This window comes from Phocoena phocoena, chromosome 14, assembly GCF_963924675.1.
Source record: "Phocoena phocoena chromosome 14, mPhoPho1.1, whole genome shotgun sequence".
NCBI classification, from domain to species: Eukaryota; Metazoa; Chordata; class Mammalia; order Artiodactyla; family Phocoenidae; genus Phocoena; species Phocoena phocoena.
The window spans coordinates 84,052,963-84,068,616 of NC_089232.1; the positions used below are offsets into that span (position 1 = coordinate 84,052,963).

Here is a 15,654-nt window from a genome sequence, read left to right on the forward strand (position 1 = left end):
GTAATTCTGACCTCACACTTGTTACCTTAGTAATTTTGTAACTATACCACTTGTTTTGTTCCTTTTTCTTTTCTTTAAAAAAATTATGAGAGCAAGGTGTATAATGTGTTATTTTTATAAATAACAAATTTTAAGTTACATGCAGAATTTGCCTAATAGTGACATTAATGACCATTTTTGTTTCTTATTTGAAGAATATCAAAGAATATTCCAACAACAAAAGATGTTGAGCCACTCCTGGAAATAGATGGAGATATAAGAAATTTTGAAGTGTTTTTGTCTTCAAGGACCCCAGTTCTTGTGGCTCGAGATGTAAAAACCTTTTTGCCATGCACTGTAAACCTAGACCCCAAACTACGGGAAATAATTGCAGGTGGGTATTAGTAATAAATTTACTTTTTCCTCTCTGCAACACTGAAGGCTTTTCCTGTTTCTGACTTAGCTGTGTAAGTTTCTCCTGCGCTCCACGAAACACCAAGAAATATCGAACCAAGCGCTACACAGGAGAATTAATGAAACTGTGGATCGGCAGCCTGACATCTTTTGGGAATGCTAGGAAAATGCTGTTTGTTAAATTGACCTTTTTATGTTTCCCAGCCTACACAGCTGAACCTTCTTTGGAATCAGGTTCCTTTTAACGGTATAGTCACCACTTTAAGATGTCAGTCCATTGTAGTTTTTCTGTCACCAGTCTTCTGTCTTTAATAGGGATCTCTATCCAGAGGGGTAGGAAAATCTATATCACTTTTAAAATTTTAGCTTAAATCTGTGGACTAGAACTTGAGGACAGTGACATGAGGATTTTGGAAGAATTTAAGTTGTCCTTGAGGCACCACTGTATGCACATGGACACACACAGAACCTTTGCTGAAACAGACCATCTTCTGTATGATGCAGGTGCTCCTGACCCACCTTGGCATTTTCCAGGAATTACGGAGAGAGAGCCTTATACTCCTACATTCTTTTTTAGATACCTGTTACAAGGCTGTTGTCAGAGGTGTATTTTGTGACTATGGGATTGGTTATTGTTGTTGTTCAGAGGTGGATGAGACATATAGTTTGCAAACCCATAATCTTAGCTAACGTTATATTTACTACACAAGTTTGAGTTATTAATAATTAACGAAACTTTATGAGTCACAAGAACTGTTAGAATAGCACAGATACCTTGAAAAGTCAGAAAAAAGTTTATAGTTCTGGTAACTGAGGAGAAGAATCCAGATGTTGGTGACTTTTCAAATGGTGAACAAAAGCTTTTATGCAAAGTAGTTGAGTTTCTCTTGCTAAAATGTCTATGGAGTATTCAAAATTTCCTGTCTACTTCTGTAACCCCGTTGAAATCCTTGGCAAGAGCGATACAGTCATGTTTCTATCTGGTACCTAAAGGAGGAAATGGTAATTGGATTAAATACTAATGTTCTATTTTCTTTTGCCTTCTGGGGTGTTGTTTAATCTTTCAGATGTTCGAGCTGCAAGAGACCAGATTAATATCGGAGGACTTGCGTATCCCCCGCTACCTCTGCACGAAGCTCCCCCTAGACCACCGTCGGGCTACAGTCAGCCTGCGTCGGCCTGCTCTTCTTCCGCCTCCTTCACTGCCCCGTTTGGAGGAGGGGTTGTGTCACCACAGCCTCATAGCAGCTATTACAGTGGTATGACCGGACCCCAGCATCCGTTCTACAACAGGGTAAGCAAGTGCTAGGAATCTTAAATTTTAAGAATTTCTTCCAGGGAAGTATTAGAAGTTTTCTGCTAATGGGGTCAGTTATTATTTTAAAACTGTACTTTAGCTTTAAAGACAAAAAGTGTTAAGTTTGCATGCATTATGATTTTTTAAAAATCAGAAGAATTTTGAATTTTAATGGTTCTAGATCTCAGTTGAGTCTGAATATTTGAGATGCTTTTTGCTTTTATTATCTTAATAAGAAAGTGAACTCTATGGGGTCAGCAGAGACTATCCTATGCTTCAAAGGGATCTGTTTTTCTATTTGTTTATAAACAAATATTCCATTTGTTGTATCTTGTATAATAATTTGTATTGGCATTTAAAACAATGATAATTTTTATCGTAGTTCAGTAAACCTATATTTAATATGTGTTACAGCTTTTAAATGTGAGATAATAATGGGAAGTACTGCTGGTAGGGCTCAGGTGCTACTGCCAAATAACAGCACTGTAGCCAATTTCTAGAGTTTTATTTCAAGTTATCGTCAGTCATGTGTAATCATTTGCATAGAATAAATATGATAATTTTCTACTTCAAAAGATGAGAGCACAATTAATTATCAGCAGTATTCAGACCCTATCAAGTTGAGTAGGTCCAAGCTATCCTCATTTTAATGGTCTTAAACGCTAATATTTCCTATAGGGAAATGGAGCATCTGCTCTAGTATTATACTTTCTGGAACTGTACTCTAAGATCCCTTGCAGTTTCTTTATTTTTGTTGTCTCCCTCTTTAGTATAATTTGAGAAAACACAGGGGCTAGTATTCATAGAAGCCAAGTGCATGCCTAAATAAATTTCTTATAAGCTAGGAAGATAAAGAAATTTGAGTAAATGTGGCAAAGCAGGAATTCTAAAATTTAAATTTTCCAGTTTTTGAGAAATGCCAGCCATGTAAGTTATTAGGTATACCATTTATAGAGGTCCTGTGAATGTTATTCCATTCTTTTACTCAAATAAGGAGAAAAAGGTGGAGCAATAGCATTTTCTAATGTATTTCATCCTTGTAAACTTTTATCTGAGTGGTAGGCAGTGTGAAATGCAGGTTTTTATTTGCCAGTCTTAAAATCTGCTATAATTTTTCGTAAAATGGTTCAATTGATAATTAGATGACTGTTGAAGTTTTGAGACCAAGAATTTCTTTTTAATATTAAATTACCATACCATCTAGGTGGAGACCTTGTGTTCACTAATTTCACATGAATAACAATGCTGTGATGCTTTAATATCGTTTTATTATTTTTAAAACATTTAAAAATTTCTCACGTTTTTAGATCTAGTTATTTTTTGCTTTAGTTATTTGAGGTTTTTAGTCTGAAAGTTAAAGGCAGAACAGTTTTCTTAAAATGGCAGGAGTGAAAAAGGTAAGGGAAGATGTTACATCAGTGTAATGAAAGTTAATATGTTTTAATCTTTATTTTTAGCCCATATAATCTGATAGCTCCTGTTTATATGAAGCTGGATACAAATAAATGGTGTATTTATAGATCTCCTCTAAACAATGAATTCCCCATTTAAAAAATATGCTTGCTTATTTAGGAGACAGAGTAAACTCCAGGATATAGAATATAAAGTAAACTCTAGGAACCTAGAGTAACAGTATTCCTGGAGTCCATGTATAGGAGGTTCTCATATAATTCAGACTTTCTTTGGTCTTACTTAAGGCTAGTCTTTTTATGGTAAAGAATAGTATTCTGTTGAGATTCTATTTTGTTTTTGTTTTTTTTATGAGAGTGTGAGTTAATATTTGTAAATCACTTAGAACCTGACACATGGTAAACCCATAAAAATGTTAAATGTAAAGAGAAACTCTGGTGTCAAGTTGTAAGGTACAAAACTTTAGTTGCTTTTTAAAAAGCTTTATTAAATCAACAATATAAAAATTTAAATAATATGTCTTAAGTTTGATATCTTAGAGAATATGAGTGAGGCATTTTTTCTTTTGTTTTGTCACTTGTATTAAGAACTTGGAGTTGTATTTTATTGGTTAGTTTCATTTGCTACATCTCATTTCACTTTGATTTCGGTAATTGTTTTGTTACGTGTTTTCTCCATAGCCATTCTTTGCCCCTTACCTTTACACGCCAAGGTACTACCCTGGCGGCTCCCAACATCTCATCTCACGTCCATCAGTAAAAACGAATTTGCCCAGAGATCAGAGCAATGGCCTAGTAAGTATAAAAAAGCATAACTAAAGTATTACTCTAATACGAAACATAGTCAGCATTAGAAGTTTGCTTATTTCCTTTCTGTAGTAAAAGCGCAACTTATTTTATAAGTAGTTTTAAGAAACATAAGCTGTTACTAACACAAAATGTATTTTGTTTTCATTTCTGGTAAATATCAATGAAAGGAAAATGACTTGCAGCATCAGGAGGTAAATGATGAGTTGTTTACAACCAGAGTTTCTGGCCAATAATGTTTGTTATCAAACTTTTAAAACTAAACCTTTATATCTGCTAATTTCTGATTTCTTTTTAAAGGACATACATATATGGTAGTTGTGTCTATCTATGTATATATATGCTAGCCCTATGGTATAAAAATTAGAGGACGTATTGAAAGAACATTTTGATTGAATAGCAGAAATTAAATAGAATCAGGGAAGTATTCCAATGTACTATTAACTCTAATCCAAAACAAAATACATTTGTGCCTAAAATTTTAGGTGTTCCTGATGATAAACGTGTGTTAACAATTAAAAAAAAAAGAAATTCCCTGTTAATGTATTTTTTAAATTAGGAGGCAAAAGCTATAGAACTTAAACAGTTATTTAAGTCTTAAAATATTATCATTGAAGGAAAAACATCTAATCAGGTCCAGGTTTCAGTGTTATATATTATTTCAACATCATGTTCATTCATCATCCTTGTTTGGCTCACTCCTTCACCTTTTACCCACACTCTTGTTTTGTGTTGTTAGGAGGTTATCAAGGAGGATGCTGCTGAGGGGCTTTCTTCACCCACAGACTCCTCGAGGGTAACGGAGTAGTCTTGTGGTGTGGATGCGAGCATCTCCCGCTTCTGCAGCGGTAACGACTGTCTTAACCATGATGACAGCAGTTCACTAACTGTGCATCTGCAGTGTGATGGGCAGCTGGTGTCGAGTAGCTGAATACTAACAATTATAGTTCACGGGTTAATGAAAAAGCTGACGTTTAACTTTACCCTTCATTTCCTCCTGCTTTTCCCCTTTTTCAATGACATGGGATGGGTGGTTTTTTTTTTTTTTTTGTCGTCCAATAAGGAAGGGGCTTTTCCAGCAGCCATCAGGAGCATTCATTTGGTGGTATTAGTTCCTTAATGTTGGGCTTTATTTCCACATTTGCCTGTTTTTCGGAAGCCTGCAGTTGGTACCACACATGTAGAATAGGTTTGAAAATATCTCCAATCAACCTTGAGACTGCAAAAAGACATTATGAGCTAGATGGTGTAGACCAGGAATGGATCCTTAGTGGCTCGTGCTTAATCTAGGTGCCCATGCTTAGTGTAAATTCAGCACTACCACAGCGCTACTTTTCTTTATCTGTATACAGTTGATCCTTAAACAATGCAGGGGTTAGGAGCACCAAGCCTCCTACCAGCCTAAAATCCTAGCAGTCTAAAATAGAGACTGTAACTTATAGTCAGCCCTCTTGCGGAAGTAGTTCCTCCTTATCTGTGGTTCTGCATCTCTGGATTCAACCAACGCAACCGTGTAGTACTGTTGTATTTACCGTTGAAAAAAATCTGCGTATAAGTGGACCCGCACAGTTCAAACCTGTGTTGTTCAAGGGTCAACTGTATTAAAATAAAATTTCCAGATAAACAGAGCTAGTACAGCATGTAAGGGGAATTATTTAAAAATTTTTTTCCCCCAACACTTTAGAATGGGTGTCTAAAAAACCAACTTTTTTTTTTTGCGGTATGCGGGCCTCTCCCTGCTGTGGCCTCTCCCTTTGCGGAGCACAGGCTCCGGACGCACAGGCTCAGCAGCCATGGCTCACGGGCCCAGCCGCTCCGCGGCATGTGGGATCTTCCTGGACCGGGGCACAAACCCGCATCCCCTGCATCGGCAGGTGGACTCTCAACCACTGCGCCACCAGGAAAGCCCTAAAAAACCAACTTTTGTAGGAAGTCTTTTGGTATATTTATTATTAAAGGCTTTGTACTTAATAAGAAATACATTTAATGTGATGAGCCATAAAATCTTCATTCATTCAATCAATGTGGAATTTAAGAACCCAGTTTGTATCTTAAGTTCTGTTATTTATTTGCAGAATATTATGCCCATGTAAACATGATCTATTTAATCTAAAGAAATGTAGCATAGCAGTTAGAATTACTTTGGTGAAATACTGCATCCTGAATTTATGCATAATTTTTAACTTAAAACATGCATTTGAATAGGCAGTAGTTTTTTTTAACTTTAATTTTCTTTGAGTTAATATTAGTGAGATAGGAAGAGAACCATTTTGGTGTTTTCTTTGAGGAGCTGATGATTCTTTTTAAGTCATTAACATTTTAGCTGAAGTGTTTGGGAGACTTCAATTATCCACGAATGATGGACACAATAAACCATAGTAATTCTATTTGGGTGTTGGGGGAATATTTAATCCATGGATCATTGCCACTATATGCAAGAATGACTTTTAGTTTAGTCAGAGAGCCTTTAATACATAGTTTCATGCATGCAATGCAATTCTCTGAGCTAAAATTCCTCTGCAAACTTTTGATGAAAGTTGGATCCTGTGAAGAATTTGATGGTCTTAATGACAGAGACATGCTGAAGTAGTAGCTGTTCCCATGCTTAAGGAGAAACACTTGCGAGTAAAAGGTGTCAGTAATTTCAGGGACCAGTGAAGGAGCATTAGGCAAATTTTAAAATGAGTTTTTGGGGAAGGGGAAATAATGCAATTCTTAAGAAGTGTTTGCAAGCGCAATAACGAAGAGTAAAAATGCTCTGAATATATTAGTGCCTTTGTTTAGTAAAATAACCATACTATTTGCTGTTCTTTTAATATTAAAAGGTAGTTTTGTAATCTGTTTAGTGAATAATAGTTGCTTCCCAAGCCTTCTTTGCTTTTAAGAAATTAACAATGACAATAGCATGTAAAATTTATTTAGAAGTAGACTAGTTCAAGTAGACACTTAGTTCAAAGCTGTGTTAAAAACAGTGGTGGAAATGTGGAGAAGTATCTATACATGAGAACATTGTATGGGATTTTTATAGCTGAACCAACGAAGAAGTAGTTAATATAATAGAAAAAGTTTTTTAGCCCTTCATGGCTCCTGTAGTTTTCCAGTACCGTAGTAGAAAACGATATGATTTCTGAGATACGAAGACTGCAGGTGAGTTCATCTCTGCTCATTCATCTGTCTCCTGTATGCAACACTTGATGACAAAAGCTGCTTATAGATAAGTCAGGAGCTATGTGAACATTTTTGGACAAACTGTCTTGTCATTATGGACACAAAATAATGAGTAAAAAAAAAAAAAAACACCAGAAAACCAGATCATAGAGAGTTAACCAGCTCTCTGTGGTATTTTCAATATAGGTGGTCCCATCTTTTTTTACCTCAAGGAATTTCTCATAAACCTTCATAAAGCAGAGCCTTATGAAAATAGTTGCGTTTTCTCACATTAAGTTACGTTGTAATGATTGTGACTTGTGAAGAGCAGCCAAGGACTTAACAGATAAATTACAGAGATGTCCGAGGGTCCCACTAAGGCAAAGACATAAGATACAAGCCTCTGTGCTGGCTTTTTTCCACTGTGATTTTATAATAGAGAAAATATATGCCAAATCTTGTAAAACTGAAAAAATATATATTAGCATTGGGCCCAGGATATGATCCCCAGGATATTAGAGCTAGAAAGGACTAGTGTTTTTCAAACTTTCAAAGCAGAAAAGCCTTTTTTAGAACTGAAATCTTAATGAGAATTCTAGTTTACAAAACCAGTGAAAAAAGAACTCTGGCCCCCCACCTTGGACTTGCCTTCCCTCTGGGGGATCCTCAGAGAACGCTAGGACCCATGGTCTAGTCCAGTACCACAGTGAAGACTTCCCTGCGGCTCACGGGAGGGGAGCGCCAGGTGCAGAGCTGGAATCCCTGTGGCTGTTTCCATGGACCGTTCCTCACCACCATGCTGCCCTCTTTGCTCCTGTTAATACTAAGCATGACTTGGTCAGGTACTTGGTCATTCAAGTTAAATAGGCCCTGATGATTAGCTCTTTGCCTTGGAGAAATTACTTAACCTCTCTGATACTCAACTTCCTCATCTGGAAAAAGCAGACCTACCTCACAGGTCTGCTTTAGGGATTACTCAGCCTTTGCATACTTTAAGTACTTAATAATCATTATTATTACTACTGTCCCAAAGACCAAATTCCATGGAGCTTTAAAAAGACTCAGAAACTAAAACCGTTTTGTGTTAAATAACCTCTTCTCAGTGGTGGGAGTAGTGTATAAACACTCCAGTCAGTTTAGATTAACTCAGCCTTTTATCTGTTGATGCTTCTCTGGCCTAAAAGGTGGTTTGATTTCCTAGAATCAGTTTGTTTTCCTAGAATTTAGAAGGATTTCCAGCTTATCTGAATGCTCCAAATATTTTACAGTTTTGAAAGCTTCCCAGGAGAATTTTACTTGGTGCCTTCACCTTCTTTCAGTCCAGGTCCCACTAGGAAGTAGTGGCATTCAGATCATTCTGTGACCATGAAGGGAAGGACCCACCAAGGAGGGCCTGTCTCGAGCCAGGTCTCCTCAGTGGCATTTTGTTGTGGTCTTTCAAAGAGTTCTTCTTATGAGTGTTGTGTTCAGTCTGTTTTTATTTAGGGTGTGTTGCTCTTGGTGGTAACTGTGTTTCCTTGAAAAGCATTTTTTCGAAGGAAGGAGTGATAGAGCATTTCTTTATCCTTTTATCCTTCCTTGAATTATTTAGCATTGAGTTCTTCAGATGCCTGTTTGATCATCCACTGGTTCACTGTTACAGTGGGATGTGGCAGTGAACAAAACTGATGGAAATCCTGCCTTCTTGGAGCGGATGGGCTTGAGGCTGCCAAGCGGGAACGATCTGTGTTGCTACCAAGTCATTCTTTCTCCACCTCCTATGCCGCAGGGGTTACTAGATACCTTTAGGTAGCTTCATTTAGATCAGGTACCTCACTGAAAAGGCATGAAAATAATTAGCGCAACGTTTAATTGAGGAGAACTTCAGAGTTGCAGAGGCAGTGTTAATAACAGTGTCCTGCCTTACAGTGTGCTGTTACTTTTCCTTTTAGAGATTGATGAAATTTACTGAATTAATAAAAGTCTTAAAAATGAAGGTCTTGGTTTTCATTGAACCGGATCCAATTGGTGGAGTGACCAAGTTAAAAGGGAAAAAAAGATGGGACTCAACTGTAGATCATTTTTATTTCCACCACTGGTTTAGAACTCATAACCTGTTAAACAAATACATGTCCAAATCAAGCTGTCTCTCATCGCGCAGGAGCAGACTGGGATGAGAAAGCTAAAGCTGCCGTGGGTAAGGCAGGGCGCGTTTCAGGTTCATTTAGATGCAGGCCTAGGGCGGGTGCTCTTTGCCAGCGGTCAGCACCTTTTCTCAGGAGGTTCACTCACACTTTCTAAAGCATTTTAGGAGTGCACTTTTTTATTGATCTGTTTCAATTTGGAAAAGTTTTAACATATGTTTTCTCTAGTAATGTAGTGAAAAATTATATTCACTTCCAGCTTCAAAGTCTTTGTGCCAGACTTCAGCTCAAGAAAGCTTTTTTTCCTAAACAATAAACTGCAACTAAATTGATTGAGATATTATCGAAGAAGTAGGATACTGCAGTAAGGATATCATTGAAATCCTAGAGTACAGTTAAAAGTTAAAAAATAACAAAATCGTGTCCTGAACTTGTGTTTTTTTAAAGATTGCCCTTTACATGTGGTGTTAAACCTCATCTGTCAACTTTGACCTAATTTTTGCTGGGTTGGCCAAAATGTTCGTTCGGGTTTTTCCATAAGGTGTTATGAACTTTTTGGCCAACCCAAAATTTCTCATGTAGTTCAAGTCTCCACAGATATACATAGTAACTTTCTAAAAAACCTACTTATAATAACGTTGATATGTAAACTAGAAAACAAGGTTCCCATAAGGTACTCCAGATAATGACATAGTAAAAGAAAAACATTGTAAATTAACTTTGACTCAATATTGTCAGTTATCTATAGATTATTTTAACTATTTTAAGAATGTTTACCACCAACCTAATTTGTACAGAAGAATAATTAGTAGCAGTGTGTCTGCTTTGAATTAGAGTTTCAAAGAACTACATCAGTAAAATAGTTACGTTACTCACAGTATGCAAATATTTTTCACTGTTATATTTATGATTTCTTGAGCTGAAAGGCTCTTAGGGCCTTTCTTTTCAAATGGTATTTTAGTGCATCTATTACATGCCACATGCCCAGTGAAACAAAACCCAAATTTGAAAAGTATATCTCTGAATGTTAACTATAGTGTGGCTAGATAATATTTTATTTTATGAAGTGAGCATGTGAATTCCAAGTATTTAAACCTTGTTATTAAATTGGCCTGCAATTAATAGTGGCCGTTTTTTATCAGAATATTTAAAAGTTAATTTTAAACTTGTACATAGTAGGAATATTGACTTTTTGTAGCAAATTTTATTTACCTGGTTTTCTTGTTGAATGTATGGCCCATGATTTATTCTTTTAAGAGAAAGAATATAAAATTTGAGAGTACAATTTTAAAATCACCAAGCACGTGTTAATGACATGAAACTACTGTGTGCGTGTGTATGCGAGTGTTCCTTGCTTTGTGTTGCTGTAGAGGTGGTGTGTTCGAAGTCATGGGAAAGTAAGAGGAGTGATAAAAGTGCTGCCTGTTTTTATTACATATGTGTATTTGATGTTTTCCTTTAAGCTCGTGTCCTTCATTCTGTTTTATTCCTTCCTTAAAGCCGTGTGACTCTGGGTTTAACAAACAGAGACAGGTACAGAAACTTTCAGTGAAATCTTACTCACTTTCCTTGTTTTAGACTATTAGAAGCAATCATTGGCAGCTTCATGCTGGGCTGTTTATAAATCTGTGCTCATTTCGGTGCCTTGGGTTTATTTTAATAGCTGCTTTCAGCCTTTGCATGGCTCTCATTTCTGGCTAATCAGTTCTAAGCTTGTTTAATAAATTTACCAAAGATGATAATGTTTCAGAGTGTAGCTTTAATCTACTTATAATATAAAATCATATAGTTATATCAAAGTAATTTAAATCTGTCTTGTTGTTAGCTTTACTTTGACCCGGAGGAATTCTGATTTGTATGTATTTTGAAGTTCATATTTAACAGTTTAAACAAACTAACATCTTCTGCATTCAATCTTCTGTATTAGAAAAAAAATTTTAAAATAAATTGTGATGTATACTGAAGTGATCTTTTCTTGACTTGTAACAAGTAAATTTCAAGTAAGAATGCATGATAAACTTTAAAGTATTACCATTCTTTGTATTGCCAAAGTGATGTAATTAGTTTCCTATTAAGAATTTACATATTGAGTTATCGAATATGCTTTTTCCTTATCACTTTTATACTCCTTCTCCTTTTTATGAGAGTTCCATCTAAAGGTCATTATTTTGGCTACTAAGATGCATTTGGCTTCAAAATAATTTTATTATATATGATTATTTTAGAGGAGACCTGCCAAGTAATCACTATTTCTCTTTTATTCAAAGAAGCATATTGTAATGTATTTTAATTTATTGATAATTTACCCCTTTTCTTGAGAAAATCCAACTCACAAATAATGAATAGTCAGACTATAGCTTTGATGGAATTACAGGGATATCCATTGTGTCTTTTCTTATAGCTTCTCAAAGCCATTCAGAGATAATATATATTTTCTATATAATTCCCAATGAGGGACAAAATATGTTTTCAAGTGATAAAATGTAAACGTTTTGAAGGATCATGAAAGTAAAATAATGTGGAGTTTTTTGTTTTAAAGGAAAAGAGTAGTATCTTTATTAATGTGTCTCCATTGCTGAATTCTCAGATTCCTTTAAGATACTCTTTAACATTTTACATTCCCCCCCGCCATGCAGACAGAGTTAATCTGTTCCATGTCTGTTATACTTACCTTTTTTAGCACAATCAGAAATAGAGTTTTTTTTGTGATTAAAATTTTTTTCTTTTACTTTAAAATAATTTTAGACTTCAAAGGTACAAAAATAACATTCCCTTAATGTTAGCATCTTTCCTAACTGTAGTATATTTCTCAAGAGCAGAAGTGAACATTTGTACAATATTCTTAATACAGACTTTATTTGAATCTGACCAGTTTTTCCACTAATGTCATTTTTCTGGTCCAGGATTCAATCCAGTTGTATTTTGTTATTTCTCCTTAGAGTTCCCTAATCTGTGACAATTCCTCAGTACTTTCCTTGGCTCTTATGACCTTAAAACTTCTGAAGAGAACTGATCATAGATATTTTGTAGACCGTCCTTCTATTTGGGTTTGTTTGCTGTTTCCTAATGATTAGAAGATTATATATCTTTGGCAAGAGACCCACAGAAGTGATGCCGTGTCCTTCTCAGTGCATCATATTTGAGCATCTGTGAGGGCCTAAATCTTCCCACTGGTCATGCTAATAACCGCAGTCATGTGGTTAAGGTGGCATCTGCCAGATTTCAACACTGTGAAGTTTTATTTTTCCCTTTGTAGTGAGTAAATATTTAGGGGGAGATACTCTAATAAAACTCTCAAATATCCTGTTTCTCCTTATACTTTTGCCCATTAACTTTAATGTCCACCAGTGCATCTTGTGTACAGCCACTCTTGTGGTGTTTTCCTGATGGTAATTTTCTGTTCCTTTCTTCTGCATTAATTAATTGGAATTCTATAAGTAAAAGCTGTCTCTTCTTCCTCATTTATTTACTTATTCAACTTTTTATTTATATCAGTATGGATTCATGGATATTTTATTCTATGAATTATAATCCAGATGATCATTATTTATTTTGGTGATCAAACTGTTTGCTTGTGATTTTTCTAATCAAGAAAATGTAAACAAGTGTAAATGTACCCAGAAAGAAGAGCTAGGTTGAGGAATAAAAACATTGGAAAGACAGTATTAAAGATCATTTAAAAGGTAAATATTGTCCAGCAATAAAAAAGAATGAAGTACTGATCCATGCTGTAACACGGATGAGCCCTGAGAACATACTAAGTGAGAGAAGCTAGCTAGAAAAGGTCACGTATTGTGTGGTCCCATTTATATTAAATGTCCAAAATAGGCAAATCCACAGAGACAGTAGATTACTGGCTGCTAGGGGATTGGGACTAGGTGTTGGAAGGGATAAAGGATGACTGCTGATGGCACAGGATTCCTTTTTAGGGATACGAAAATGTCCTAACATTGATTGCGGTGATGGTTTCACAGCTATGTGAATATACTAAAAGTCATTGAATTGTACACTTTTAATGGGAGAATTGTATGTGAATTATATCTCAAATAAACCTGTTTAAAAGAAAAACAAAACAAATATGGTTATTAAAAATTCATAGAAAGCAGTTTAAGTTTCCATAGTAGATTCTGGATAATGAACACTTTGAATATTGGCTATACTCATCCAGGCAGAAAATAGAACTTTGTATATAAATATGAAAACTAAATTCTGGAAATACTAGTGTTTTGCTGTTAGTATTTTTGAAGTAATTGAACCTCAGACCGTATAATATATGACATATTTTAAATTTATATTTAATTGAAAACAAACTATAAATAAGTGTGTTTTGTGCAGTATATTCCAAGGCATTAATTTACAAATTGTTATGGGACTGTCTTACACTTGCAAACTTGCTAAGACTCCCGCTCATAAAATTACTGCCTCACTGTCCAACATGGTCTCATCTTCTAGCTGTATTTATATGTAATATAGGCATATTTTGTTTATATACTATGTGTGTATATTTATTTATCAGTTCATAATAGAGTATTATGTTACGCTTTCATGTTACAAATCATGTTTAACAAGTAGCTAACAGGCAGTTTGGGCTGTCATAGTCTACCTTGGTAATGATAAAAGAGGCAGTAGAAAATATAAATTTCCACATACTTGAGGATAGGATAAATTGTATTTATTTTAAGACTAGATTGACTGGTAAACAAGACTGGTCATTTGGAGCGTTTTCCTCTATACTAGTTGGTTTGTCTTCTCTTTATTTTGGTTATAGTTTCTGTAAACTCTTTAAAAATAGACAGTTGCAACAAAGAAAATAGGAAGTTACAAGACCTGATAAGTTAGGGTTCACATCCAAATCTACCACTAACTAGCTATTTATTCTGTGACTTTGAAGCCAGAACTTACCTCTCTGTAAGCCAGTGTCCACATCTGTAATTGAGGAGCTTCATATACAGTTGGCCACAGGCAAATACTTCTTTAGTATGTCACCATATTCAGAAAATGTTTTTCTTCTAAGTAAATACTAGATTTATTATTTTGACTTTTCTTTTAAATGAGACCAAATTTTAATGGATCATATTTACTTCCACATGTGTTAAGAAGTAATACTGTTGTTTCATATTTACATGATTATTGTATAGATTCTTAAGGGGAAGTTTTAGATCCCTTGGGTATAAAATATGGTCACGATCTGAAAACTTCAGATAGTTAATAGTCGTAGACTGTTAAGGTAGTCTGTAAAGACATTCAAAAAATATAGGCACTTTTAAAATTATTTCATAGATTTACTTTTTGTATTTTGTAATATAGGCATCAGTAATTCCCCCCCATTCCTTTTCTTTTTTTAACCCCCTGTCCTTCTGTTATTAAGGGCTACACCCTTCTCTCTTGAGGTTTGAAGTTAGGCTCTCTTGCAGTTGGCCTCGGCTTGGCTCGTGGAATGTTCTGTCTTCTTAGAAGAGTGGTTTTGATCAGGCTGTATCTGCTATAATAAAAGATACTTCTTAAGGTATAACAGTAGCTAAATCTGTTCCCTAATGGCATTTCCCCATACTGCACACTTTCGCTGTCTTTACTTTGGTTTGAAAATGTATGTTAATCAGAGTACTCACAGTGTAACTTCACAAGTTTCTCTGTCACATGACTGCGTATATCTGACATTAAATGCTATTCATACATGTATTTTTCCACGACTTATCTAGGGATCAGGCCCAGCCTCAGGAACAATATCACTGAATTCAATGAATGTGGATGCGGTTTGTGAGAAACTGAAACAAATAGAAGGGCTGGACCAGAGCATGCTGCCTCAGTATTGTGCGACCATCAAGAAGGTGACCAGCATGTTTCCCCGCTGACTCGAGACAGGGCTGAGGGCGCCAGTGGCGGGCTCTGTGCATGGCGAGCACTTTGTATTTAGCTTCTCAAAGACGAGTTCTCTGTTGAAATGGGAAAGCTCTAGGTGGAAACAGGTTTCTTACTATTTGTATCCTAAAATTGCCCCTTTATCCCTTAGTTTAGAAATGGATAAAAGAAAATAAAGTGTTGTATTACAACATTCCTGTAAAATGATCTAATATAAGGGGGAGTTCCCTGGCGGTCCAGTGGTTAGGCCGTGGTGCTTTCACTGCCTGGGTTCCATCCCTGGTCAGGGAACTAATGTCCCACAAGCCACGCGGTATGGCCAAAAAAAAAAAAAAAAAAATCTAGTATAAGTCAAAAATGCTTTGATGAGAAGTACAAAGTTCTAAAGGATTTCACATTAAGATTAACAATAACTTATATTTCCAATATGCAACATAGAACATTTGAAGGCCTTTTCTTTTATGTTACATTTTCTTTAATTATAATATTTATTTGTGGCTTAATAATTATCCAAGTAAACCATACTTACTTCATTTTCCTCAGATTCTCACTTTCATGTCTTAGAGGACTTCTGATCATGTCCCGTTTGAAAATACCTCAGAGGTTTGGGTTTGCAAGG

General features: G+C 35.5%; 1 protein-coding gene across 6 annotated transcripts in view; it reads left to right on the top strand.

Annotated features, from left to right (window-relative positions):
- KIDINS220 (kinase D interacting substrate 220) overlaps positions 1–15,654 on the top strand; it is an 87,272-nt gene that overhangs the window by 64,450 nt on the left and 7,168 nt on the right. For 2 of the 6 annotated variants that reach the window (XM_065890728.1, XM_065890729.1), the window contains exons 22-26: positions 195–373; positions 1,461–1,687; positions 3,781–3,894; positions 4,646–4,702; positions 14,876–15,004. In XM_065890728.1, the coding sequence (XP_065746800.1) occupies positions 195–373; positions 1,461–1,687; positions 3,781–3,894; positions 4,646–4,702; positions 14,876–15,004 (706 nt within the window). The remainder of the gene's footprint in view (positions 1–194; positions 374–1,460; positions 1,688–3,780; positions 3,895–4,645; positions 4,703–14,875; positions 15,005–15,654) is intronic. The other 4 variants (XM_065890730.1, XM_065890731.1, XM_065890732.1 and 1 more) reach the window with 2 other exon arrangements.